General features: G+C 44.5%; 1 protein-coding gene across 1 annotated transcript in view; it reads left to right on the forward strand.

Annotated features, from left to right (window-relative positions):
- The window catches only part of DSCAM (DS cell adhesion molecule), a 999,367-nt gene that overhangs the window by 709,932 nt on the left and 262,248 nt on the right, over positions 1-27,187 (forward strand). The window contains 1 exon segment of the mRNA XM_030205023.1: positions 247-380. Coding sequence (XP_030060883.1) covers positions 247-380 — 134 coding nt within the window.

Genomic DNA, 27,187 nt, shown 5'->3' on the forward strand with positions numbered 1-27,187 from the left:
TCTTTGTGGTTGAGAAGTATGTCACCCCCCCCCCCCCCCCCCAGCTTTCTAAAATTAGTAATCCTCCTTGTTTTACAAGGGTCTCCACATTTCCTGGAGCATCTTGTAAAATAATGTGAAACTTCTACATGTCCTGTCTTAGACATATGAATTCCCCTCTCCATGTCCTATCTAAAATCTGCCTTCAAAGCTGTATTTTTCTCTGATTTATGTTCTCTGTAATAACTATACATACTCTTGACTCAGTTCCAGGCCCAACTGGTGGTGTGAAGGCTGCCGCTGCCTCTGCTTCCACCGTGTATGTGTCTTGGCTTCCTCCTTTCAAGTTGAATGGTATCATAAGGAAGTACACCATATTCTGCTCTCATCCTTACCCCACAGTAAGTAACAGAACTTGAGGAAACGTTTCCCTACTACCCTTACTTCTACTAATCCATTTCTTTAATGCTACTACACATACACAATGCTGTTTACAAACAGAACAAATAAGGGATTATAGAATTACTTTTATTGTGGTAATGATTAAAAGAACATAGATATTGAATACGTGAATAATTGCAACCCAGTTGTCTAATCACAAAATAAAATTAAATCCAGAAAAAACTAAAAGCTATATATTTACCAGGCAAAAATCATGCACTCTGAGTTCACCCATATTTATGTCTGGATTCACAATAAAATGGGTACCATCTTTAAAAATTCTAGAGATAATCTTGGATGACGAAATATAATTTAAATTATATATATATCTTATATTTTCAAGACATGTTGCTTTAAACTACACATGATTTGTTCGGTGAAATCTATTTTCTGATAAAGCATTGACAGCACTAATTCATTCTACAGTTATGCAACTCCTTGTTAAAAGGGTTTGTCGATTGATATTTGGCACCTTCAAATTATTCAAAATACAGCAATGAAATAGATTAAAGGAGCAAGAAAATGGATCCCTGCTTAAAGAAAGAACACTGGCTCCCAGTTTCTCATTTAAAATATTAATTCTGGTATATAAAATTTATCATTCTGATATTCCTTCTTCTTTAGCTCCTTTTATTGTGCCCTATTCATCATTGACAGTACTACGTTCCTTCCAGTAAAACCTTCTCACAGTACTGCCTTTTTAATATATACACTTTGATACTATTGATAACTCAATTTTTAGTGTAGTTTGGGGGCGGGGGTTGGGTGAGACTTGCAGGCTTATTTTCGAAAGAGAAGGGCTCCCGTCTTTCGACACAAATCGGGAGATGGGCGTCCTTCTTACAGGGTCGCCCAAATCGGCAAAGTCGAAAGCCGATTTTGGGCATCCCCAACTGCTTTCCATCACGGGGATGACCAAAGTTCCCAGGGGCGTGTCAGAGGTGTAGCGAAGGCAGGACTTGGGCGTGCCTAACACATGGGCATCCTGAACCCATAATGGAAAAAAAAAGGGGGTCCCTGACGAGCACTTGGCTGACTTCACATGTTCTCTTTTTTTTTCTTACGACCAAGCCTCAAAAAGGTGCCCGAACTGACCAGATGACCACCGGAGGGAATCGGGGATGACCTCCCCTTACTCCCCCAGTGGTCACTAACCCCCTCCCACACTATAAAAAACTTTAAAAATATTTTGTGCCAGTCTCTATGCCAGCCTCAAATGTCATGCTCAGGTCCCTCGCAGCAGTATCCAGGTCCCTGGAGCAGTGGGTGCAGTGCACTTCAGGCAGGTGGACCCAGGCCCATCCCCTCCCTACCTTTTACACTTGTGGTTGTAAATGTGAGCCCTTCAAAACCCACCAGAAACCCACTGTACCCACGTCTAGGTGCCCCCCTTCACCCCTAAGGGCTATGGTACAGTTGTGGGTAGTGGGTTTGGGGGGGGGGGTTGGGGGGCTCAGCACACGAGGTAAGGGAGCTATGTACTTGGGAGCAATTTCTGAAGTCTACTGCAGTGCCCCCTAGGGTGCCCGGTTGGGGAACCAGTGCACTACGAATGCTGGCTCCTCCCATGACCAAATGGCTTGGATTTGGTCGTTTCTGAGATGGGCGTCCTCGGTTTCCTTTATCGCCGAGAATCAGAAACGACCAAATCTAAGGACGACCATCTCTAAGGTCGACCTAAATTTCAGGATTTGGGCATCCCCAACCGTATTATCGAAACGAAAGATGGACGCCCATCTTGTTTCGATAATACAGGTTTCCCCGCCCCTTTACGAGGCCATCCTATGAGGACGTCCCCAGGACAACTTGGGCATCCCTTTCGATTATGCCCCTCCACATATACCACCTTTCTGTGGTTTTTGCAACTACTTTCAGAGCAGTTTACATAGTATATACAGGTACTTATTTGTACCTGGGGAAATGGAGGGTTAAGTGACTTGCCTAGAGTCACAAGGAGCTGCAGTGGGAATTGAACCTAGTTCCCCCGGATCAAAGTCTGCTGCTCTAACCGCTAGGCTACTCCTCCACTTTGATTCTGCCCACTGGAACAACATAGCACATTTTAATGTTTGGAATCTTTCTACCAGCAGTTCAGGAAAGGTCTTAACCTTAGAGGGCCCAGTGGGGTCAAAAATGACCCCATGCAGTATTTATGATGGTGTATGATGAGTTGTGTACATTTTGAGTTGTGAGCCCATTTAGGGCAGTGCCAGTACCTGTAAGAAATTGTAAACTGCTTATGTCTAGGCGGTATATAAATACTTCCTTTATAATAATTTTCATCTCCAACGTTCTAATGGGCCTGCCTGTGTCCGTGGCTCCTTCGGAGTTACTGAGCTAAGCTCTGAAGCCAGGCTGACGTCACTGGAAAGGAGACACCAGATTGGCTGCGACATCAGCAGCAGGAGCCCCCCCCCACATCGCGCATCACCAAAGCCCCCCCCCCCTCGGCGCACCAACCCCCCCTCCCTCCCTTCCAATTCAAGGCCCCCTCACGCCCCTCCCACTGAGTTAGACTCCCCCTCCCTCCGATTTCAACACCCCCCTCCGTGTTACTGACCCCCTGCCACGACCCTCTCGACCCTCCCCCGCCGCCGTCACGTACCTGTGCTGACGGGGGAACCCAACCCCCAACAGCCGAAGTCCTCTTTTCAGCTGCCGTGCTTGCTGAATGGTGTGTTCAAGTTTCTGTGCATGCATCTGATGTCAGAATAAACAGGCTTACATCTCTGATTCCTATAGATTTGGTTACAACTTTTATAGTTTAATCCTTACGTTGAAATCTATTGAGTACTTGTCATTTTACATCACTAACTCCGCCTTTTGCTAGTTCCTTAAATGCTATTTTCTACTTCTTCTTTCAACCATCTGTTATTCTGTTTATTAGTAATGGATTTCCATATAATCAGCAGACATATTTAGATATTACCACTTACTTCATCTATCATTTACAAGAAACAGGCCTACTTCTAATTACTGAGGGTCATTCTCGTTCTTGTGACCAGATTACTACTCTCTCTATGAGAACAAGCCTGAGGCCTGTATTTTGATTGATGCACCAACTTTATGCTGTATTGCCTGATTTGAAATAACCATTGTATGCTTATATTGGTAAGTGATGAAACCTGTAATAATAAATTTGCTTCTTCTCATACAATCTGAAACCCTTCTGAGTCTGTCTCCTCTCTTTCTTGTAATTATAACAAGTTCTATTTACTTCAGTGGTGGACACTGTTAGTATCAATAGACACGTGTTAGATTGTACAATAGAGAGACAGGGGGCTGGGAGTCAGAGGTCTTTACATATCTGAAAAATCTCACTGTTTGGCCTTCAATCTTTCTAGAAATTCACCTACAGACCAAATAGAGAAAGATATTGTGGCTCACTAACCAGTCTCAGATACAGAACTAATAAACTTAATACTTTAACAAACAGCTGGAAACAGTGAATAAGAAAAGTAAGATTTAATTCTACAAAAAAAAACCCAACAATAATAGGGAAAATAACAAGGATTCATATAGATATCACTATCTACTAGACAAATCTCACTGTAGTTAGCTAGTGCTTAGAGAGATAAAGGGTGGGTTATCATCGGTAGGATGTGTAGAGCTGGATGAGACCTTGGCACACTTCTGTTTCCACTGTAGTATTAGGCAAGTCTAAAGGGTTCTAGAAAATTTGGGGCTATTTCCCTTGAGTTGTGTGTGGAGTACACAAATTAATAGTTTTCTGAGCAAAGATATTGCAGAATATTTCAATCTTATCGCTTCTGAAGGGTACTGGGAAACATACTGCCTAAGTCTCATTGAGAGTTAGGATAACCTAGAGGTGGTGTTCTGACATTTGCAATACTAAGAGAAGGGAGTTAAGCTAGCCAATGCCTTTCATTTCAAGAACTGAAAAAGAAAAGATGTCTTGCTGTAAAAAAGTGTAAATCTACATTAAGAAAAACCCTTGTTTCAATTTACAAATAATGATGTTTTGTTGTTCTCAAGTCAGTCTTAGATTACCACTAGCCAATCTGTTTTTCAATAAATATGCATGTGATAGATATGCTTCCTTTGCATTGTGGATATCAAGAAAATTATACTGGTTAGAGAGTACTCCAAGACTGGTTTTGGAAACAGTGTACTTTATAACTTTTCCACACCAGCACCAGAGCAGTAGTACTATAACATTTAAAGATAAATAGCAAAAAAAAGAATTAGGTACAAATGTGGCAAAAAAAGAAAAAAAATCTTCTTGAAGACCGTGTATTCTGGCTGCATCATTAACATTTTCAAGGCAGAGTGGTCATTGAAATTTACTTTATTCAGAGAATAAATTGCTAGCAAGAAGAAAGCTCACGAGGCAGATTACCGACATTCAAGTCAGTTTTTCTCCCATGAGATTTTTGTCTGTCTGAAAGAGCATACAAGATTATATAGACATAAAAGAAACTTACATCAGGTGGTCAGCTAACATTCAGTTCAATAGGTCAGCAAAATAACAGAAGAAAAGACATTTTGACCATTAGCCAAAAACAGATGGTTTCAGGACAGAAAAACATGTCTTAGGTAATGTTTTCTCAACCACTGATAAGAGAAGAAAGCGAACAATTACTGATGTGTCCACAATATGTATACTGGAAAAGAAAACAATTGTCCCTTGCTCCTTGCCTTGAATAAGTTTACTTTTCTTCATAGGGCCCCTCAACTACAAATAAACAGTTCAGGTCACATTGATCTGGCCTCCTCCTGAGGTCAGTTGAAAAAGCTAAGAGCAGCACATTTCTCTCATGTAGACTAAAAGCAATTTTCTAACATTATTTCAGACCAGAAATGTTATCCCTAAGTTTTCCATATCCACAAGATCTTCTATACAAACAAAAAATAAGAATCACTAAAGAAAATTAATTTTTTTAAAGAGATTGTGGACAACATACATATGTTAAACAGGTCAAATGATCTCTTATAGTGCACAGCTATTCCAAATCCACAGCATTTTAAATCACTTGTCACTTCAAACTCTCCAGTGAAATATTATTCTTAAAATCACCAATACAAATTTATTCAAGAATCCAACTTTCAAAGGCTTATAGCTAAACTTGAAATAAAAATGGAGAAAGTGATCACTTAACTGACATTGCAATGTTCAGCATTGAAAACACCAATTACACTTGATAGCTTAGCCGAGATTGGTGGCAGAGTCGGTGGTGGGAGGCGGGGCTGGTGGTTGGGAGGCAGGGATAGTGCTGGGCAGACTTATACAGTCTGTGCCAGAGCCGGTGGTGGGAGGCGGGACTGGTGGTTGGGAGGCGGGGATAGTGCTGGGCAGACTTATACGGTCTGTGCCAGAGCCGGTGGTGGGAGGAGGGGCTGGTGGTTGGGAGACGGGGATAGTGTTGGTCTGTGCCCTGAAGAGGACAGGTACAAATCAAGGTAGGGTATACACAAAAAGTAGCACATATGAGTTTATCCTGTTGGGCAGACTGGATGGACCGTGCAGGTCTTTTTCTGCCGTCATCTACTATGTTACTATGTTACTATGATGCTAACAGGATAGGAAAATAGCGTTTCAAAAAAAAAAAAAACAGCCTGCTTCTGGAGTTAATAACAAGTCTTTAGATCACTTAAACAATTTCCACCGAGGCATACCACCAGCCTAATTCAGAGCAGGCATGAAACGTTTAAAGAAGCGTCACTAATGTTAGATTATCATTAATATAATAGCATGTAGGGCAATATTCAAAGCAAATCATGTAGTTATCATCTGCTAGTAAATGCATAATATTTTTAAGGTTATATGAATAAATCACTAAACGGCCCTCCACTATCCATATAATTGTGGGCCAGGTTAGGGGCAGGGCAGATGCAGCCCTCCCAAACTAACCTTTTAGGGCCAGATTCTGTAAATGGTATCTAAAAAAATAGGCACATACAAAAACAGTGCATAGCACTATTCTATAAACCACGCCTAAAGTTAGGCACAGTTTATAGAATAGGGTATTTATTTTATTACATTTGTACCTTGCACTTTCCCACTCATGCCAGGCTCAATGCAGCTTACATGGGGCAATGGAGGGTTAAGTGACTTGCCCAGAGTCACAAGGAGCTGCCTGTGCCTGAAGTGGGAATTGAACTCAGTTCCTCAGCTCCCCAGGACCAAAGTCCACCACCCTAACCACTAGGCCACTCCTCCACTCATGCCTACATTTAGAAGCAGACATTTACACCACTGAAAACCTGGTGAAAATACTTTCACCTAAATTAGGTGCAGTTCCCCGAATTCTATAACCATTTGTGAAAATATGAGGAATGCCCCAACATGCCCACACTCCTCCCATGGACATGCCCTCTTTTCAGCTATACACGTTAGAATTTAGAACAGGCCTAAAAGATGCACGCATAAATTCCAATTATTGCCAATTAATGCTGATAATTGGTTGTTGGCCAATTATCTGTGCTGATTGGCTCGTTACTCAATTAAGTTGCATGCATAAATTGGGCACTCGCCACACCTTATATAGAATTTGGGGGTTAATGGCAATATTCCACTGCTAAATGGATAGTGCCATCATGGTCACCAGCCAATATGTATATATTGAGTGCCACTACTGATATGGATAATGATGCTGAATATATGGGGTCGATATTCAGCTGCCAGTGTCATATTTGGAAATTCAATGCTGGGCCATTTCCGGGCTCCAGCATTAAATTTCCAGGTTTAAGGAGCAAGCAAAATCATAGCCAGTTAAGTGTGATATTCAGCATATAACCGGCTATGTTGAACCACATAAAGATAGGACCGCATAAAAATCAGTCCTATTTATGCATTTATCTTGGCCAGTTAAGAGCTGTATAACGACATTTGCCAGCGAAGTGCTGACTCTGCCCCCAGAACGTCCCCAAAATAGTTGGATTTCAGTTGGGTGCTAATCGGACATTTTCAGCAGTACTAACCAGTTAAGTGCTGCTGAATACGACCGCTTAGCCCTGAACAAGTGATTTAAACATCCAGGAGCTTTGAATGTTGACCCCATGGTGTTTAATTTAATTCAGTGGTCATGATAATTGAATATTGGCCCTGCAGTTTCTAAGGCACATCTAGTAAAAAAAATATTTTCTTTCTGTGTATGTACTAATTATTTCCTTTATAAAAACAGCAATGTGTGGATGTATTTTGCAGTATTGTACGGTTTAGAAATTTTTAGTTTATTCCATGGTTGTTGCAGAGCATGAGGGACTTTACTTAATAATCTTATTGAAATTAACTGTGAGTGACGGACAGTGTTCCTGTGATTCATGAGTCAGCAGTGAAATGTAACCATACATCTAAGGTACTTATTATGTATTCAGTTTATACAATACATGATTGACATCTTGCTTGCAAAAGTAAAAATGTTTTACTGGGCAAGTCTGACCGTACATTAAAAGTCGAAATCAATTCATGTCGCTGGCTGATGCCCAAGAGTCAGGAGGCTGACTGTTGAGGTTACACATTTATCAGAATATAAGCATGCTGGTTTGCCTGTAATTGCTATTGTGTTTAGCTAAGAGCCTACTCTGCAAAATGAAACTTAATGAAGTGGGTATAATTGCTAATGGCTTTTTGCATTCTGTTCATCTGGCTTCAGTTGGTTTCTTGTTTCATGTAAAAGAACTTTGTTGATATTTTGGAGAGCCCATTGGTGGTGGTCTTCTAGGAGGAGAAGCCTTGTATATAAAGGGGGCAATTTCATATTTGGGCGCATCCATTAAGGCACCCCAAGGCCATGTGACAGGAGTCTATTCTGTAACAGAGCCCAAGATGCCCAGGATCCATTATAGAAATACTAGCATAACCTGGTATTGACACGCCTAACATTTATGTGCCCACATTTATGCCAGCCATAGAACTGGTATACATATGAGCACCTAATAGCAACATGGTTGCACATATTGTACAGTAAATACTGTAAGTTACATGTGTAAGTGGGAACCTTCCCATTCTCTACCGCTGTGCACATCCTCCTTTCAAAAACACACTATAGAAGTTAAGCAGGTGTTTGCAGAATAGAACTTAGGCAGAATATCAGCATTTATTTATTTATTAACAGCATTTCTAACCCACATTTTCCAACCAGCATCATTTCAATGTGGCTTACATGGAACTAAAAAATACAATAAGGTAGGGAATCTGAATTACATAGAATCGAAGTGGCTTGAAGAGGGAAAGGGGGAGATGTGAGGCAGGAGGAAATATGAAGGACAGGGGAAAGGCGGCAGGGTAGGGAGGTGGATCTATTAGTGGAAGGGATGGAGAGAACGTTGTTGAGTAAGAGTGGTGACTATTCATAGCTAATTCACAGTGGAGCTTCGTGGAAGGATTTTTTGAAGAAGTGGGCCTTCAGTCATTTACGAAAGATCAGGTAAGTATCTAGGCTCCTCAGTGCATTAGGGAGTGAATTCCAGCTCTTAGTACATAGGTAGATGAAGCCCGATCAGTAAACTATCTTGTATCTTTCACCCTGGCAGTTGCATTCCAGAGCCAGAACACAGATGATTTTGTATGCTAGTGTACAGAGCTTGAAAGTTATCCTTGCCTGCACAGGGAGCCAATGCAAGTCTTGCAGCAGCAGTGGCGTTCCTAGGCTGCCTGACACCCGGGACGGATCGCCGATGCGCCCCCCCCCCCCCCCCCCGGTGCAGTGCAGCCCCCCCCCCCCCCACTGGTGAAATTACACCCTCCCCCCACAGGTGCACTTTTACCTGCTGGGGGGGGGTGCCACACGCCTGTTGGCTGAGTCCGCTCATTCCCTCCCTTCTGCTCCCTCCACCCCGGAACAGGAAGTAACCTGTTCAGAGGGAGCAGCAGGGAGGGAACGAGCGGACTCATCCAAGAGGCGCGCGGCACCCCCCAGTGGCGTGCACCCGGGGCAGACCGCCCCCACTGCCCCCCTTTGGTACGCCACTGTGCAGCAGTTGGCTGGCTCTTTCAAAGTGCGATTTTCCAAAGATCAGTCGGGCGGTGGTGTGTTGTGCCAGTTGAAGTTTTTTATAATTGAATCTCTGCAGCCGGCATAGATGCTGTTACATTAGTAAATATATGCAAGGATTAAGGTTTGTAAAAGCATCTGGAAGACTTCCAGAAAGTAGCTTCTGATGCACCTCAGTTTCCACAGTGTATGGACTATTTTGATCACGGTATTCTTTGTACTTCAAAGGACAGGTTTCGGTCTAGTGTGATTCCTAGGATTTTCAGATTATCTGCTATTGGGTAGGTGGCCTCATCAAGGGTAATGCTGGAGAAGGCCTCCTAGCAGTAACTGGATGTGAGCACTATGTTACGTTCCTCACCTGGCTCCAGGCCTGCGCGGCCGATTCGCCGGCGAGTCATGGTCTGGCGAAGATAGCCGGCCGTCTTGGATGGGGTTTCTCCAGGATAGGTCGGCCATCTTGAGATGGGCATCTCTGCTTGTGGCAGCCATCTTGGAGTTGGTTAGCTTCAGGAAGGAAGCCCATATTTGGACGCAGGGCATCTCTGCTGATGGGGGCAGCCATCTTGGATCAGCTGCACATGTTTGAGATTGATTCCTACACTATTTAAAGCCCTGCCTCCAGTCCTTCGTTGCTTCAGCCTCAATTATGTTTGAGAGCCACACCGGTGCTCTTTGTCTTCGGTTCCTGCGTTCCAGTGTTCCAGACCTTGGTTTGTTCCTGGACTACATGTTGTGTTGCTGCCTGCCTTGACCTTGGACTGTTCTATGACTATTCTTTGCTCTGCTGTTTTATGGGCTCCTGGACTGTGTTTGTTTGCCCACCTGTCTGGTCAGTGGTCGTGCAACCCCGCCGGTTCCGGAAGTCCTGCTGGCCGCTTGAACCCAGGGGCTCAACTCCTGGAGGACAGTGGCTAAGTGCAGGTGAAGCTAGGGGTTGTCTGGCTGCCTGACCAAGTGCGGTGGCACTCCATCCTCGCCGTGCTCAGTCGGGGCACAAGGGATCACACATCCCCAGTCATAACACACTAAGAATTGAGTCTTGTCTCTATTGAGTTTGAGTTTGAGTGCTGTGGTCCAGGATTCCAAGATATTCAGTCCTTAAGTTATTAAGGTGTTTATTTCTGACATTTCTTGACTAAATGGGATGAATATGGATATATTATCAGCATAGATGAATGCGTTGAAGCCATGCTTTGATAGTATCATTACTAGTGAGATCATCATTATGTGAACAGTGCGGGTGAGATTGGTGAACCTTGCGGTACTCCACATATGTTGTTCAATTTGACCTGGTAGGGTCTTGATGTTAGGAATCCTTTAAACCACTGTAGTACCTTGCCTCCAATACCGAGTTTGTCCAGCATTCTTAATAGCATTTGGTGGCCGACCATGTCAAATACGCTTGGCATGTCAAATTGTAGAAGTAGGATTTTCTTGCCCTTGCTGATTTCACTTTTGAAGTTGTCAAATAAGGTCGTAAATACAGTTTCTGTACTGAACTGAGGTCTAAATCCCAGTTGGGACTTATGAAGTATGGAGAAGTTGTTGAGGTAGTTCAAGTTCATTAGTTGACTATTGAACTAACTCAACACCCAGGCCTTCCATTATCTTGATCATGAGTAGGATGGAGGCCATTGGTCTGTAGTTTGAGTCTTCGCTTCTGCTCTTTTGTATAGTCTTTGGGATTGGTGTAAGTACTATTCTACGTCTCTATGTTGGGAATAGGCTGTTGGTTAGCATGAATGATATGTGGGAGTGAATTTGAGCTATAAAGTGTGCTGGGGCAACTTTCATTAGGTAGTTGGAGCAGGTATTTAACATGCAGTAGCCGCTGGTATGCTTCTTCACATAGTGGGCGACTGCTTCGAATGTGGGTGGAGTAAACAATGTCCAAATTTTGTCTGCTACAATTCCTGTTTGCTGTTCTTCCAGTTCTTTGATGTAAAGTTCTATATTTCTAATGTCTTGTATTAGTCCCTTTCTTAGATCAACAATCTTTTTTTCGAAGTATTGTACTAAATCGATCACAGATGGGAGCACCTCAGTTTTTGTTGTCAAAGAGTTTGTGTCTGTTAGGTTGTTCACTAGCCTATTTAAGTTCTTTACATTTCTGTAGTTGGCTCCCACCTCCTCTCTGTAGTATTTCCATTTTGTGTGTCTTATACCCACCTTGTAGCATTTGATGACATTTTTTCCGTGCAAGTTTGGATTTTTCGTGTCTGCATATTTACCATTTTTGCTTTAGCTTCCTGCATTGGCATTTTAGCTTTTTCAGCACCTTGTGGAACCAGGGGCATGGTTTTATTCTGTATTGCTGTTTCATCTTTAGAGGGGTGATTATGTCTAGTATGTATTTGCATTTTTCATCCTAGGTTGTGAGGAATTCAGTGGCCTCTGTTGGGATATGTTTGGTGTCAAATGGATTCTATCCCAGAATTTCTCACTATTGATTTTGCCTCGGGATATGTATTGTGTTGGTGTTTTCTTGGGTTGAGTCATCGTTTGCCTCCAGTTTAATGTTAGGTGAAGTCTGTGGTGATCTGACCAAGGTATTTCTTCCTACTTGTAATCTCTCAAGTAAAGGTCTTGATTGGTGCTGAACCTGTAGGTAAGGAGGTTCAGTGTGTGACCTTTAATGTTTGTCATCGTTTGCCTCCAGTTTAATGTTAGGTGAAGTCTGTGGTGATCTGACCAAGGTATTTCTTCCTACTTGTAGTCTCTCAAGTAAAGGTCTTGATTGGTGCTGAACCTGTAGGTAAGGAGGTTCAGTGTGTGACCTTTAATGTGTGTTTTGGGAGCTGGGGGTGGGATATGGAAGTCCCACATAGTTAGGAATTCTCTGCAATCCTTGTTGTTTTCATCTGCCATGTTGTCTAGATGAAGGTTGATGTCTCCTACAACTAGGATGTTTGTGTCACGTCTGTGGCCGTGACCGCCCTCATACTTACCCTGTTTCTGGGAGTCAGTGGCTGTGCTGGCTTCTGCTTGTCTCTGTCTCTGTGTCTGTCTCTGTCTTAGTTTCTCTCTGGCTCTGTGTGCTGATTGCCTTACTGGACCTCACCTATGTGGGCTAGGCCTCTTCCAAGATGGCTGCCGACTCCTCTATGCCAGTATCCAAGATGGCTCCTGCTTGTCCTTCCTGTGGGCTCACTTCCTCTGTGTGTCAAGCCTCTGTTTGGAGGCAAGGAACTTCCTGCTTCTGTCCTGCTGGTGGTGACTCATCAGTGAGTTCCTTTATAAGGAAGGCCTGTGCTTGTAGTCAGGGCCTTCGCATGGTGTCATTGTCTGGTGTCATGCCCAGAGGCCTACAGGTTAGTCAGTGTGTTGCTGCGCTGCTTCTAAGCCTGTCTTCTGTGTGGGCTTCTTGCTCTTCTGTTTAGTACCTGTGGGCTGCTTGCTCTTCTGTGTGGGCTGGTGCCCTTCTGTTCCCAGTACCTGTTTGCTGGTTGCCCTTCTGTGTGGGCTGCTAGCCCTTCTGCCTTTAGTCTGTGTTTGGAGCCTGTCGTTCAGCCCTGGTTTCCCCGACTGTGTTTGCAGCCTGCCCTACTCCCTGCTTGTATATTCTGTGTGCACATCCTGAACCTTGTATATCCTGTGTGCACATCCTGGCTGCTAGTCCTTCTGCCTTTAGTCTGTGTTTGGAGTCTGCCATTCAGCCCTGGTTTCCCCGTCTGTGTTTGCAGCCTGCCCTACTCCCTGCTTGTATATTCTGTGTGCACATCCTGAACCTTGTATATCCTGTGTGCACATCCTGGCTGCTAGTCCTTCTGCCTTCGCTGTGGAGGTAGCCTCTGCAGGTCAGCCTGGGTTTCCCCGTCTGTGTTTGCAGCCTGCCCTACTCCCTGCTTGTATATTCGGTGTGTACATCCTGAACTTTGTATATCCTGAGTGCACATCCTGGTCCTTGCTTGTTTGTCCTGAGTCCTGGTTTTGGCTAGCTAGTGTTATCTGGCTTTCCGCTCTGCCTAGCTACCTTCTGTCCCATGTGTCTACTTTGTACCTTGCTTGTAGATCCTATGTGCTTATCCGGATCCCTGCTTATGTATCCTGATTCCTGTATCTGTCTAGCTAGCGTGTATCTTCTGGGGGATTTATCCTGTTACCTGCCTCGACCTAGCTAGTGGGTTTGCCCTGTGGGTATTCCCTGTCTCCCCTTTTTCCCTGCTTGCATGTCTGCCCTAGTCCCTGCTCCTGATAAGCTTCTGTCTGTCTAGTCTGTCCGGTGTGTCTGGCTTAGCGGCTGCGTGCAGCGCTTAGTGCAGTCTAGTATAGTTTGTTCCCTCGTGTTTCCTAGACCCGGGGCCGGGTCCTCTGGATTCCAGTTCCACTTTGTCCTGCAAGTCCTGCCGGCCGCCTGCACGCTGGAGCTCAACTCCAGCGGAACGGTGGCTAAGTGCAGGTGAAGAGGTTCCTGTTCTGCTAGCTCCAGTTGCCTGCTCCCAATCCAGAGGTCCAGTCCGGCCCTTCCGTGTGTTCCGCTCCAGGGTGGTCTTGCCTGCCTCTGCCGCTCCTCGGCAGGAGTCCAAGGACTCACTATTCCCAGTTCCGCCTCGAGGACCTGACAGCATGCCAAGGCCCTCGAGAATGCGACAGTTTGAGTAGGACATCCTGACATTTGAGATAATGTTCATGAAGTCTGATTGAGATTCTGACCATTTCCCAGTGGTCTATATATCAAAACAGCACAAAGATGGCCTAAGAGTGAGTTGTCTGTTATTTTGGTGGCAGATATTTCCAGTTGTGGGGTTATGAGTTATGCAATAGTTTCGATCTACAAGAAGGATCTGTATAGTATTGCTATTCCTCCTCCCTTTTTCTGTGCCCTAGTCTAGTGGAATATTTTATATCCCAAAGGGCATATTTCATTGAGGATTGGGTCATCCTTGGAATGGAGCCATGTTTCAGTGATGAAGACCAGGCCTAGTTTTTCTCCTTCAATCCAGTCTCTGATTATCTCTGCTTTGTTTATCATTGGTCATGTATTAATATATAATCCCCATCTGATCAGCTGCTTTTGGATTCATTTCCTGGATTTATTGCTATATTTTTGGCTTCCTCCTTTGTTTACCAACTGCTTGAATTCACATGCGGTGTCAGGCTGTTCATGGTGTGTGTTAGTCTGAACCCTGTGAAGGCATTCGAACGCCAGCTGAGGTGTGAGGATTGGGATCGTCTGTTCGTCCCAATGTATGAGTGTGGAGATCCTGATTGTAAGGATGAGCAGTGTTAGTATTCGGAGCGTCTGGTAAATTGTTTTGTGAGGTGTCATTGTGCCTTGGTGATTTGTACTTAAATTCATCACGGTCTTCTGGGTGAGGTTCTTCGTGTTATCTATTCCTGTGCGGTCGGGGTCTCTGTCCGACCATGGGAGGATATGAAGATGGACTGCAAGTCCTCCACAGCACCTGGCAGGCAGCCGGAGGAAGCACTGAGCACCTGATGCGGAGGCCCTGGGTGGATCAAGGTTGGAGAATATGCAGATGGGCTGCAAGTTCTCAAGAGTACCTAGCAGGCAGTAGGAGGGAGCACTAGGCACCTGGAGCAGTGGCTCACGGTGGACCTGGGAGTCACCCCAGAGTAGGCTGGGAAGATATGCAGATGGGCTGCAAGTCCTCCACAGCACCTGGCAGGCAGCCGAAGGGAGCGCTGGGCACCTGGAGCAGAGGTCCTGGGTGGATCAGGGTGGACCTGGGAGCCACCTTGGAGTAGGCTGCTTTTTAATATATTTATAAATGATTTAGAGATGGGAGTAACTAGCGAGGTAATTAAATTTGCTGATGACACAAAGTTATTCAAAGTTGTTAAATCGCGACAGGATTGTGAAAAATTACAAGAGGAGCTTACGAGACTGGGAGACTGGGCGGCTAAATGGCAGATGACGTTTAATGTGAGCAAGTGCAAGGTGATGCATGTGGGAAAAAGAACCCGAATTATAGCTACATCATGCAAGGTTCCACGTTAGGAGTTACGGACCAAGAAAGGGATCTGGGTGTCGTTGTCGATAATACGCTGAAACCTTCTGCTCAGTGTGTTGCTGCGACTAGGAAAGTGAATAGAATGTTGGGTATTATTAGAAAAGGTATGGAAAACAGGTGTGAGGATGTTATAGTGCCGTTGTATCGCTCCATGGTGCGACCGCACCTTGAGTATTGTGTTCAATTCTGGTCGCCGCATCTCAAGAAAGATATAGTAGAATTGGAAAAGGTGCAGCGAAGGGCGACTAAAATGATAGCGGGGATGGGACGACTTCCCTATGAAGAAAGATTAAGGAGGCTAGGGCTATTCAGCTTGGAGAAGAGACGGCAGAAGGGAGACATGATAGAGGTATATAAAATAATGAGTGGAGTGGAACAGGTGGATGTGAAGCGTCTGTTCACGCTTTCCAAAAATACTAGGAATAGGGGGCATGCGATGAAACTACAGTGTAGTAAATTTAAAACAAATCGGAGAAAATATTTCTTCACCCAACGTATAATTAAACTCTGGAATTCGTTGCCGGAGAAAGTGGTGAAGGCGGTTAGCTTAGCAGAGTTTAAAAAGGGGTTGGACGGTTTCCTAAAGGACAAGTCCATAAACCGCTACTAAATGGACTTGGGAAACATCCACAATTCCAGGAATAACATGTATAGAATGTTTGTACGTTTTGGAAGCTTGCCAGGTGCCCTTGGCCTGGATTGGCCGCTGTCGTGGACAGGATGCTGGGCTCGATGGACCCTTGGTCTTTCCCAGTATGGCATTACTTATGTACTTATGATATGCAGATGCGCTACAAGTCCTCCACATTCACGCATATATTCCATCATGCTTAACATTTACCTGCATAATACATGAGGAAATGTTAGCACCTGGTTCACAGAGGTCCCTTAAAGTGACTTGAAATTCCAGCACAGCTAGGAGAGAGTTCCCTTCATTATTCAGGGCACTGGTTGTAGATGGTTCCATGACATTGCACTGCTGCCCCCCACACATGTCATTTCATCCTCATTCATTTCCTACAACGGGGAGCTCTGGCTCTCTTTACCACTGTCAAGGAAAGACCACATTGCTTATGCTGTAAAAGGTGAATATATAACTTCTAAAAAATCTCTTGTTAAAAATACAAGTTCATGGGAGGAATGAGCCTTACTGCTTGTCCTAGTGGGGAATATCAAACTCATGACTAATGATGGACCACTATGGCAGCTGCACATTCATTTATCTCTATTCTCCCCATTACAATTACTTAGGAGCCAAACTTGCATTCTGTAATTAACCAGATGTTAAATTTAGCTACGATTGTGCAGGCTGTGTATTTGACATGACTGCCTTACACCAACCTTCCCCACAAATCAAGCATTTGTTGAAAATGCATATTTATTTATAACAGTTTTTTTTTGTATAACAAGACAATTATATACATATTTAATTCACTATATTGGAGAGCAAAGCCTATTTTTGTCATTGGTGTTTGTGCAGTGACCCAAGTTGGACTTGGTGCTTGGCATATCTAACAATTTCCCAAAAAATAGTCAAGTATAAGAAAAATTTAAGAAGCCATTCTGCATACCAAGTCTCTAACATATTTCAACAGTGATAGACCAAATATGAAGCATGACTTCAGAACATAACTATTTGTTCCATTAAAAGACTTTACTCCTGAGATATGCATAGCATTCTTTGATACCTTTCATTATGTGTAATCCTAGTTCAACATGGACACATGAATATAAAAGTTCTCCAATGGTTCATTTCCTTTAGTAGAACATAAAATAGCATGGTACTGACATATCAGAATTATCCACATTACCAAGTACTCTCCCTACTCAGCTGTTGCACAGCACTTTCATTATACCTTAGACTGAGGTAGACACTCTGGAACTTTAACACAATACAAAACTCGCATACACTTATGGTATCATTGATATACTCAAACACTCTACACATTCATGTCATATTCTCTGGCTTATATGTATTAAACTAAGATAGTCTTGCAATCAGAAAAGTCAAACAGACAACGGGAGCTCTGCTAATCAACAGGCACTCCTTTGGCTGAATAGACACTCCAACATGCATATGACCAAGTGACACATCCGAGTGGGAGGCGATGCTTACCAGCCTAATTCATGGGACAGGATCACAACTCATTCATATGACAGTCACATAAAAGGGGATGGATAGCAGTGCACCTAAAAAAATAATAATAATAATTACACACTACCCCCTAATTATTTTTTTTTAATGTATAAGAATCTTTATTGAGCATTGAATACCAATACAATGATTCAAACTCTCAAACACAGTACTTTCAGATAATAAAAAATACATCAGCAGAAATACAATAGATCTCATCCCAGTAAGTCGCATAAGTACAATTTCAGTGCAGCTATGAAATCATTCTATATTCTTATTTTTTCCAATTTTATACTCCCCCCTCCCATTGAACTACCCACCCCAAAACAAATCCACCCAGTGCACCTTCATCCCCCCCTCCTCATAACTCCCCCCCCGTCTACCCCAACCCCCCCCCCCCCCCCACCTTTCATCCAGTTCTGATCAAAAGAAGAACACGGTAATTACACTAACCAATCATACAGGACAATGGTGAACAAACGGTTCCCAAATCTGTTCCCATCTAGGCAGTTTCTTCTTTTTCACCGCTGTCAAACGTTCCATCTCACATATATACCTCACCTTAGCCACCCACCCACTCAGCAATGGAACACCAGGAGACTTCCAGCACCTTGCCATGTGTATGCGAGCTGCTTGTAAGGCCTCCCGCACTAATAAAAATTACATCTCAGTACATCCCCCAGGTCTCTGTCCCAATAAAAAAACAGCCGGATGCCATTGCACTGGGACTCCCAGCCAAACCTGCAATCGTGACTGAACAGCCTTCCAATATGCCCTCGCCTTAGGACACAGCCACCAAATATGGCCCATAGTATTTAGTTCACCACATCCCCTCCAACAAAGTGCGGACTCCACAGGGAACATATGTTGTAATCTTACTGGAGTCAAATACCAGCGATAAAAGACTTTAATCGCATTTTCTTTCACTGCCACAGATAAGGCCGACTTCAGTATCCCCTTCTCCAACCACGCCCAAGTTGCCTCTGAAAAAATAAAGTCCAACTCCTTTTCCCAGTTGTTCCTATGCAAAAGATAAGGCTTAAGCCGCTGGCTCATATACCCATATAAAGAGGTGATCATCCCTCAGGTACTCCCTGATGTAACACATAATTCTTCCAAGCAATCAACCTCCCGTACCAAGCAGGCTCTATACTGTGAAATTTGCAAAAAATGTTTCAGTTGCAAATAAGCATACCTATCCTGTGACCGTAGCCAAAAATCTTCAATAAGCCTCTCATAAGGAATTATCTCACCTTCTTCATAAAGCTGCCCCCACATCTCCAATCCCAACTCCGCCCAACTCTGAAAGGGCGTCCTTCCCAACCCCGGCTCAAACAGACTGACCTGTGATATGGTTTTGTGTTTGTGGGAGTACTAGGATGACTGGCTGAATGCTGTGGTACAGGATGGAGGTTAAGGGTTACGGGATAGTGCTGGGTGGTTGTGTAAGGGGTTGTGGATGGTTTGGATGTGAGTTGGGTGGATGGGGTATGTCTTGGGCTCCATAAAAATACGAAGTTGTTTGCAATGGGGGATAGAATGTGGAATATGTAATTGGAGGAGTGGCCTAGTGGTTAGGGTGGTGGACTTTGGTCCTGGGGAACTGAGGAACTGAGTTCAATTCCCACTTCAGGCACAGGCAGCTCCTTGTGACTCTGGGCAAGTCACTTAACCCTCCATTGCCCCATGTAAGCCGCATTGGGCCTGCCATGAGTGGGAAAGCGCGGGGTACAAATGTAACAAAAAAAAAAATGTAAGATATGATAGGGGATGCAGCAATTAGGATTCTCTTTAAGGGGTAGGGTAAGGGTGACTTAGTCACACTGTGTTAAGGGGAAGGGAGTTGGGGGAGGTGAGCTGGGTTTGTCATGTGTGTGGAGACTTACAGGTACATCCTGATTTTCCTACTCAGAGGGCTTTTGTCTTCTGTTTGGTGGTGCGATTTGGGGGGGGGGGAGGGGAATTGCATCCGAGGGTGGGGGGTGGTTTTCTGCCTTTCATCTCTGCAATTGGTATGCACAAAATTATACTCATGGGTGAATGTAAGGTACTAACCTATAATATTAAAGGTTTAAATTCTCCATATAAACGGCATTCTTTACTCAAGGAATTGAGTATGATAAGCCCACATGTAGTTTTTTTGCAGGAAACTCATTTTTTTGAGAAAACATGAGGGCTTGCTATCCTCCACTAAATATCCGATTGTGTACTTTGCGTCGGATGTGCGTGGAGCGGCTATTATGTTTCATAAAGACTTACAGGTGCAGCTTCTACATGTTAAGAGGGACCCTGAAGGTCGTTTTATTTTTTTGCATGTAATGTTGGAACAGGAGGAGTATACTTTGGTCTGTGTTTATGCACCAAATTAGCATCAAGATGTTTTTTTTAATCGTATTCGGCGAGCTCTGCAAACTTTTGTGCAGGGTAAATTAATAGTGGCTGGCGATTTTAATGCTACTATGCAGCCAAAGTTTGATCGCTCTGCTACTCCAACTTCAACAGATTATAGAATGTCTCGGGCTTTGGGAGGCCTGGCAGACTCTCTAGACCTTTGCAATGTGTGGAGACTTGGGCACCCAAGAGAGAGGGATTACACTTTTTATTCCCCGGCTCATTTGACCCACTCACGGTTGGATTATATTTTTATTGACAAAACTCTATCAGGTGGAGGTGGGGACTCGTTCATAGGACATATTACTATTTCGGACCATGCTCCGGTCTGGGCTACTCTTCCTGATTTAAGGGAGGAGGTCCAGGATCGGAGATGGACTTTTAATAATTGTTTACTACAAGAGCCAGAGATTGTTCATAACTTTGTCCCCATCTTGAGAGAGTATTTTGATACTAATTTGGACTCAGGACCATCTTTGGCCGTAGTGTGGGATGCGTTTAAGGCTGTTTCCAGAGGATATTTTCAAGTGTGCGAGTCATCGAGCTCGGGTTCAAAGGTCCCGTCTGGCTAACTGTATGGAGAGATTAGGAGTTTTGGAAGATAAATACAAGGCCTTGGGCTTGGCGTCGCATTATCAGAAACTTCAGGCAGTTCGTTTAGAATTAGCAGCTCTACACGATGAGAGTCTGAAATTTGTACACGATCGACTGCGTCAAGTGCATTATGAAAGTACTAATAAGCCTGGGCGTTTGTTCGCTTCTAAGCTTAGAAAGTTCAGAGCGGATAGGCAAATCCTGCGGGTTCGGGATGGAGGAGGGGCTCAGTTACGGAAATCCACTAGTATCCGAGATAGGTTTGCACAGTTCTATGAGAAGTTATACAAAGGAGATGCCACTGTACAGGTCAGGAATATAGATAGCTACTTAAACGCTACTTAAACGCCTTGTCGGAGCAACAGAGGGGGGAGTTGGATGCCCCGGTAACTGTGGATGAGGTGTTGGGTGTCATTAAAAGCTTCCGACAAATAAGGCCCCGGGTTTAGACGGATTTACCACCAAATATTTTAAGGCTTTTGCTGGAGAATTGGCGCCATATTTGACGTTGGTTATTAATTCGGTGAGAGAAGGTGCATGTTTGCCTCAGTCCATGATGGAGGCCTGGTTGGCTGTTATTCTGAAACCTGATAAAGATATCACTGAATGTGCATCGTATCGCCCGATTTCCATTTTAAATACGGATGTAAAAATTTTGGCGAAGGTATTGGCCAACTGCTTGGCTAAGCTGCTTCCTAGCCTGATTCACCCGGATCAGGTGGGGTTTGTGGTGGGAAGAGAGGCTATGGATAACATTAGAAGAACTCTGGATTTACTTTATGTCTCGCAAAAGAGAAACCTGCCTATGGTCCTGTTGGGCCTTGATGCTGAAAAGGCCTTTGAGAGGGTCCATTGGGGGTTTCTTGACAAGGCCTTGGAAAAATTTGGAATGGGATCGGTGTTTAGATTGTGGATTAAGGCATTCTACACTTCTCCTAAAGCTTGTGTTAAAATCAATGGGGGCTACTCGAGGTTTTTTTCTTTGGAAAGGGGAACAAGGCAGGGGTGTCCGTTATCGCCTGTTCTCTTTGCTCTAGCTATGGAACCGTTGGCATCGGCTATCAGAGAAAATGTGGATATTTCTGGTGTGACTGTGGGGGATGAGGAATTTAAGATTGTGCTATTTGCTGACAACGTTCTCCTTTCGTTGACACGTCCGTTGGTGTCTCTTCCTAACCTAATGAAGGAAATTGAGGTATACTCGGGGGTGTCTAGTTATAAACTTAATACAAGCAAATCCATAGGTATGGCAGTTCGGGTGCATTCAGGTTTAATGGAAACGCTGCGGACATCCTTTGCTTTTAAATGGTCATCTCAGGATCTTTGATATTTAGGAGTGTAGATCCCCTGGAATTTATCGGAGTTATTTGCTCTTAACTATCCGGCTATTCAGACGGCGATTCATAGTGATTTGGACCGTTGGAATTCTATTGGTCTCTCTTGGTTTGGGCGGATAGCAGTCATTAAAATGGATGTTCTTCCTAGGTTACTGTATCTGTTTCAAGTGCTTCCTTTGCGCCTCTCAAGGTCCTTTCTATCTAATTTACAAGCCAAATTGATCAGCTTTATATGGAACCAGAAACATCCGCATCTACCGAGAGCCTTCTTGCATAAAAGTCGGCGTGCTGGTGGGTTGGGGGTATTTATAGAACTGTGGCTCCTCTTCTCCATCACCTACCTTCCACAAACCTACAAAGGTAACACCAGATTAAGCTTGCAGACACCAACTAGGTAGATTATCCATTTTTTGGAATTGTAAATTAATTTAAGTTATGACCACTAGATGACACATAGCCGCAGTTTACAAGATAGAAACAATTAGTTCTACATAGCATAAAGTAAAACCAATGGGATACCCTGTTTTGATTTTTCTTAATTTGAATTATTTTTGTTCAAAACCTAAGGAGGATAATTCTCTAAGTCAGGGTTATCTAACCTTGGTCCTTGAGGGTTGCAATCCAGTTGGGTTTTCAGGATTTCCCCCAATGAATATGCATGAGTTCTATTTGCATGCACTGCATTGTATGCAAATAGATCTCATGCATATTCATAAGGGAAATCCTGAAAACCTGACCTGACAAGGGCTGACACCCCTGCTCTAAGTGAATGCCTCCTTCTAGGCACACCGATGCAACATGGTTGGGAGTCTTTCCTTTAACAGCATCTGGGCACCCGGATTCTATTAATACTAGCATACCTTAGTGTTAAGCTGCCTAAAACCTAGGCACCCACAGTTACACCTGCCATAGACTTGATGTAACTGTAGGTACCTAAATGCAGCAAGAGTTTCCGTAACTAGCAGAATACTGCAATTAGTAGCACCCCCGTTCCCCTCCCGTGCTTCACCCATGTGAATGCCCCCTTTGCTTCTAGGCCTTAGCTGCTTTGCTGCCACTTAAATCAAATACTAACTTGTTGACCACTAGTATCCCCGCTTCAGGGTTCAATGCGATGTACAAAGTAAATGATAAAGTACAAAATTAGTTCAAATTACAAACAGAACAAAAATAATTCCTATTAGTTATTAACATTTTTAGGAAATAAAAAGGTTTTCACCTTCTTCCTAAAAGTAACATAGTTATATTCAGTCTTAATATAAGAAGGAAGAGAATTCCACCATGATATTCCAAATATTGAAAATATGGAATTTACCATTTTTAAAAACTTAGCATTTTTATAAGAAGGTGGGCATAAAATCAATTGAGCTCAAAGATGTAGAGAATGTCTAATAATGAGTGAAGTCAGTTTAATCAATAGTTCTGAAGTCGGCCCATATAGAATTTGAAAAATTAAACAAACTGCTTTAAACTTACACACATAAGTGTACGCTTTCCCACAAAAGTACAGGTATTTTGAGCATTCACGCACACAACTGGCACTTAAATGTTGGCACCCAGTTATAGAATGGCTCTTAAGGTGGCCAATATTTTAAAAAGGATTTACCTGTATAGTGATGGCAGCTATACAGATAAGTCCTCTCTTAGTCAATTTTCAGCCGAGCTATGGCCCTAATTCTATAAAAGTTATCAAAATTTGCTTGCTGAAATTTGAGCGTGTGGTCAATTTGTGCGTGCAATTTAATTGAATATCAAGCCAGTTAGTGCCAAGAATTGGTTTTCTAACAAGCAATTGGCACTAATTAGATTTAATTGGAGCTTAAGTGCCTAAATTTAAGCACAAATAAAAAAACAGGAGCAGAAATGGGAGGGTCATAGGTGAAACAAGGGTGTTCCTAGCATTTACTTGCATTGTTATAGAATAAGAGGAGAGGGTATGCGCCTAATTTAGGGCCCTGTTTACTAAGGTGCGCTAGCATTTTTAGGATATGGGTGTCTCTAGTGTTAGCATGTGCTAATTTTTGGCACGCACTACAAATGCTAGTGCACCTATTGCACAGCTTAGTGAGTAGGGCCCTTAGATGTGTACATTTGCACCACATTTCAGATGGTGCAAATGGCCACACCTAAAGTTAAGCACGTGTCCTGGGCGCAAGTGTCGCGGCTCTGATGTCACTCCGGTGTTGGTGAGCTCTCGAGTCTTCCCGAGCCCCACTAGGGCCAGGAAATCACCGAGCACCCCGAATCTTCACCCGCGGCGACCGCCGTTCACCGAGGGTTGAGCCCTCAGCTGCGGGCGGCCAGCAGGACTGCTGGAACCGCGGGGTGACGGCTGGCCTGGCTGGATGTGGGTACAGAGTCCTTGGTGAGCGTGGCTTAGCCGGGCGGCTAGCTGAGCACGGGGAACGGACACTGTCTTTATTGGCAATAGCCAGCAGGATGGCTAGCTGGCCCGAGGAACAAACATAGTCATCACTGGAAATAGCTAGCAGGACGGCTAGTTGACACGAGGAACAAACACAGTCTTCACTGGAAATAGCTAGCAGGACGGCTAGCTGGCACGAGGAACAAACACCGTCTTCACTGGAAAGAGCTAGCAGGATGGCTAGCTGACACGAGGAACAAACACCGTCTTAACTGGAAATAGCTAGCAGGACGGCTAGCTGGCACGAGGAACAAACACAGGCTTGGAATGTGGCTTCAAACAACAAAACGGAAGCACTGGACCCCTTCCGTGTTTCCGTTTAAATCCCCCGCTCGTCCTGGCTGGGGAACCGCTGGAACCAATCCTCTTCGCCAAGGCCGGCAGCGGGGCCCGGATTGGTCCTCCCGTCCGATGGGCGGAGTTCCTACGCGGATGCGCCAATCCGGCGCAAGTGGGCGGAGCCTCCTCGCTGGTCCCGCTGTAGCGAGGAGGATGACGACGCCGGCGCCGCCATCTTGGCCGGCGGATCTCCTTCTCCGAGGCCGGCGCTTGCTCTTCTGGATCGCCGGCCTCGGAGCAGCCTGCAGTCGCGGCGATCCCCGTGGCAGCCTTCCCCCGCCGCCCCGCATCCCACGGGCGCCCCAGCCTCTCGCTCCGGCCCGCGGACCGCCAGGTAAGGGCCCGGAACGGGACAGCAAGTGCTGTTCTTTAAACCGTACCTAACTTTAAGCATGGTTTATAGAATAGTGCTTTTTTGGTTTTGATTTTTTAGGCACCATATATAGAATCTAGCCCTATATGGGTACCCAGATTCCGTTATAGAATACTATCATAACACAGTATCAGCATTCCTCAAATTTGTGTGCCCAAAGTTACACCAGCCGTAGACCTTGCATAACTGCAGTTGCATAAATGAGGCAGGGATGTGCATAACTTATAGTGTGCTATAAATTGCACATGTACATGGGTGCGCTGCCCATGCTCTGGCCATGTGCATGTTTCTGTGCATTTCTGCACTATATGCCACTTACATGTGCCTTGCAGGATAGCGCTTAGGTGCCCTGCTAGCACTTTTGCAGGTCAGTGAAAATATTCTGTAAATTCACATGTGTAAGGAACATGTAAAGGTGGTTGCTCAGTTATACAATTACCCAGAATTGCCCTTTATAAGGGTAATTTTTTAACAGGACACCTGAGATAAGAGGGTAAGTAGGTGCCTATTCTATAAAGAAAAGTAAGCATCTACATTTCCTCATATAATACTAGTGCAGGTGGCGGAAAAAAACAGTTATATGTAAGCAGTACGTTTTTACTAGCAAAAAAGGTGCCGGTACTCAAATGCCAGGCCACCCTTCAGGAGTGAGGTGATCACTGAGGGATCCACCCCACAATGGCCAGGCCTCTTGCAACCAGTCACAGAATCTATGACAAGGCAGAATTGGTGTGCAGAGCCTGAGCACTTTCATTAAAACTTGGGGACCATGGGTCAGTTTTAGCAGACAATGGAAAAGGTGCCGGTACTCAGTACCCCCTCAAAAAAAGGCCTGTATATAAGGTGCAATCATGTATAAGAGCATAAGAATAGCCATAGTGTGTCAGACTAATGGTCCATCTAACCCAGTATCCTGCTTCCAACAGTGGCCAATCTAGGTCACAAGTGGTGCGCTAGGCAGAAACCCAGTTAGTAGCAACATCCCATTCTACCAATCCCAGGGCAAGCAGTGACTTTCTCCCAGTGCCATAGCTATGGGGGGGGCACGGGGGCCTGGGCCCCCCAAATTGGTTCTGGGGCACCCGGTTTGGCTGGCAGGGGTCCCCGACCCCAACCCCCGCCAGCTGAAGCATTTATCTGTCCCTCACTGGTCTTGCACTTGCCTCCTCTCTCCTGTTTCCAGTTGCACCGTGTATGCTTTTGCTTTATTTTATTTTTGTTACATTTGTACCCCACGCTTTCCCACTCATGGCAGGCTCAATGCGGCTTACATGGGGCAATGGAGGGTTAAGTGACTTGCCCAGAGTCACAAGGAGCTGCCTGTGCCTGAAGTGGGAATCGAACTCAGTTCCTCAGTTCCCCAGGACCAAAGTCCACCACCCTAACCACTAGGCCACTCCTCCACTCGCTCATACTCCTCCACTCGCGCATACTCAGTTTCAATAAAACGAGCATGCAGTGCATGGCACGCTGAAATTAGGAGAGGAAGCAAGTTCGAGACTAACGCGGCACAGATAAATGCTTCAGCTGGTGGGGGTTGGGGACCCCCACCAGCAAAGTTACCTTGCGGGGGAGGGGGGGGGTCAGAAGCGGTGTCAGCTGTCAGAAGTGGCTGCGGCGGGGGGTGCGAACTAAAATGTGCCCCCCCCACTTTGGGCTCTGACCCCCCCCTCCCGTCAAGGTCTGGCTACGCCCCTGCTTCCTCCATGTCTATTTCAATAGCAGACTATGGACTTTTCCTCAGGAACTTGTCCAAACCTTTTTAAAAACCCAGATACTCTAACCGCTGTAACCACATCCTCTGTCAGTGAGTTCTAGAGCTTAACTATTCTTTGAGTGAAAAAATATATTTTTTAAGTATTTCCATGTAATTTCATTGAGTGTCCCCTGGGTCTATTCACTTTTCTACATCACTACATCACTCCTTCAAAGCTGAAGAGCCCTAATCTCTTTAGCTTTTCCTCATATGGGAGCAGTTCCATCCCCATCATTTTGGTCGCTCTTTTTTTGAACTTTTTGTAGTACCGCTATATCTTTTTTGAGATATGGTAATCAGATATAGCTGGTGTAAATTCCTGAACCTGGATAAGCAGCAACGGCTGAGTATACCCAGATATTCAGCAACACCCAGTATCTGGATATCGGCACTGAATATCTGGTTATAAAAATCCAGCGGCAGCCAGAGTTTTAAAAAAGGCTAATCCCCAAGGCTGGATATCAGGCAGATGTTTCTGCATGT

Source organism: Microcaecilia unicolor, chromosome 5 (assembly GCF_901765095.1).
Source record: "Microcaecilia unicolor chromosome 5, aMicUni1.1, whole genome shotgun sequence".
Taxonomy (NCBI): Eukaryota; Metazoa; Chordata; class Amphibia; order Gymnophiona; family Siphonopidae; genus Microcaecilia; species Microcaecilia unicolor.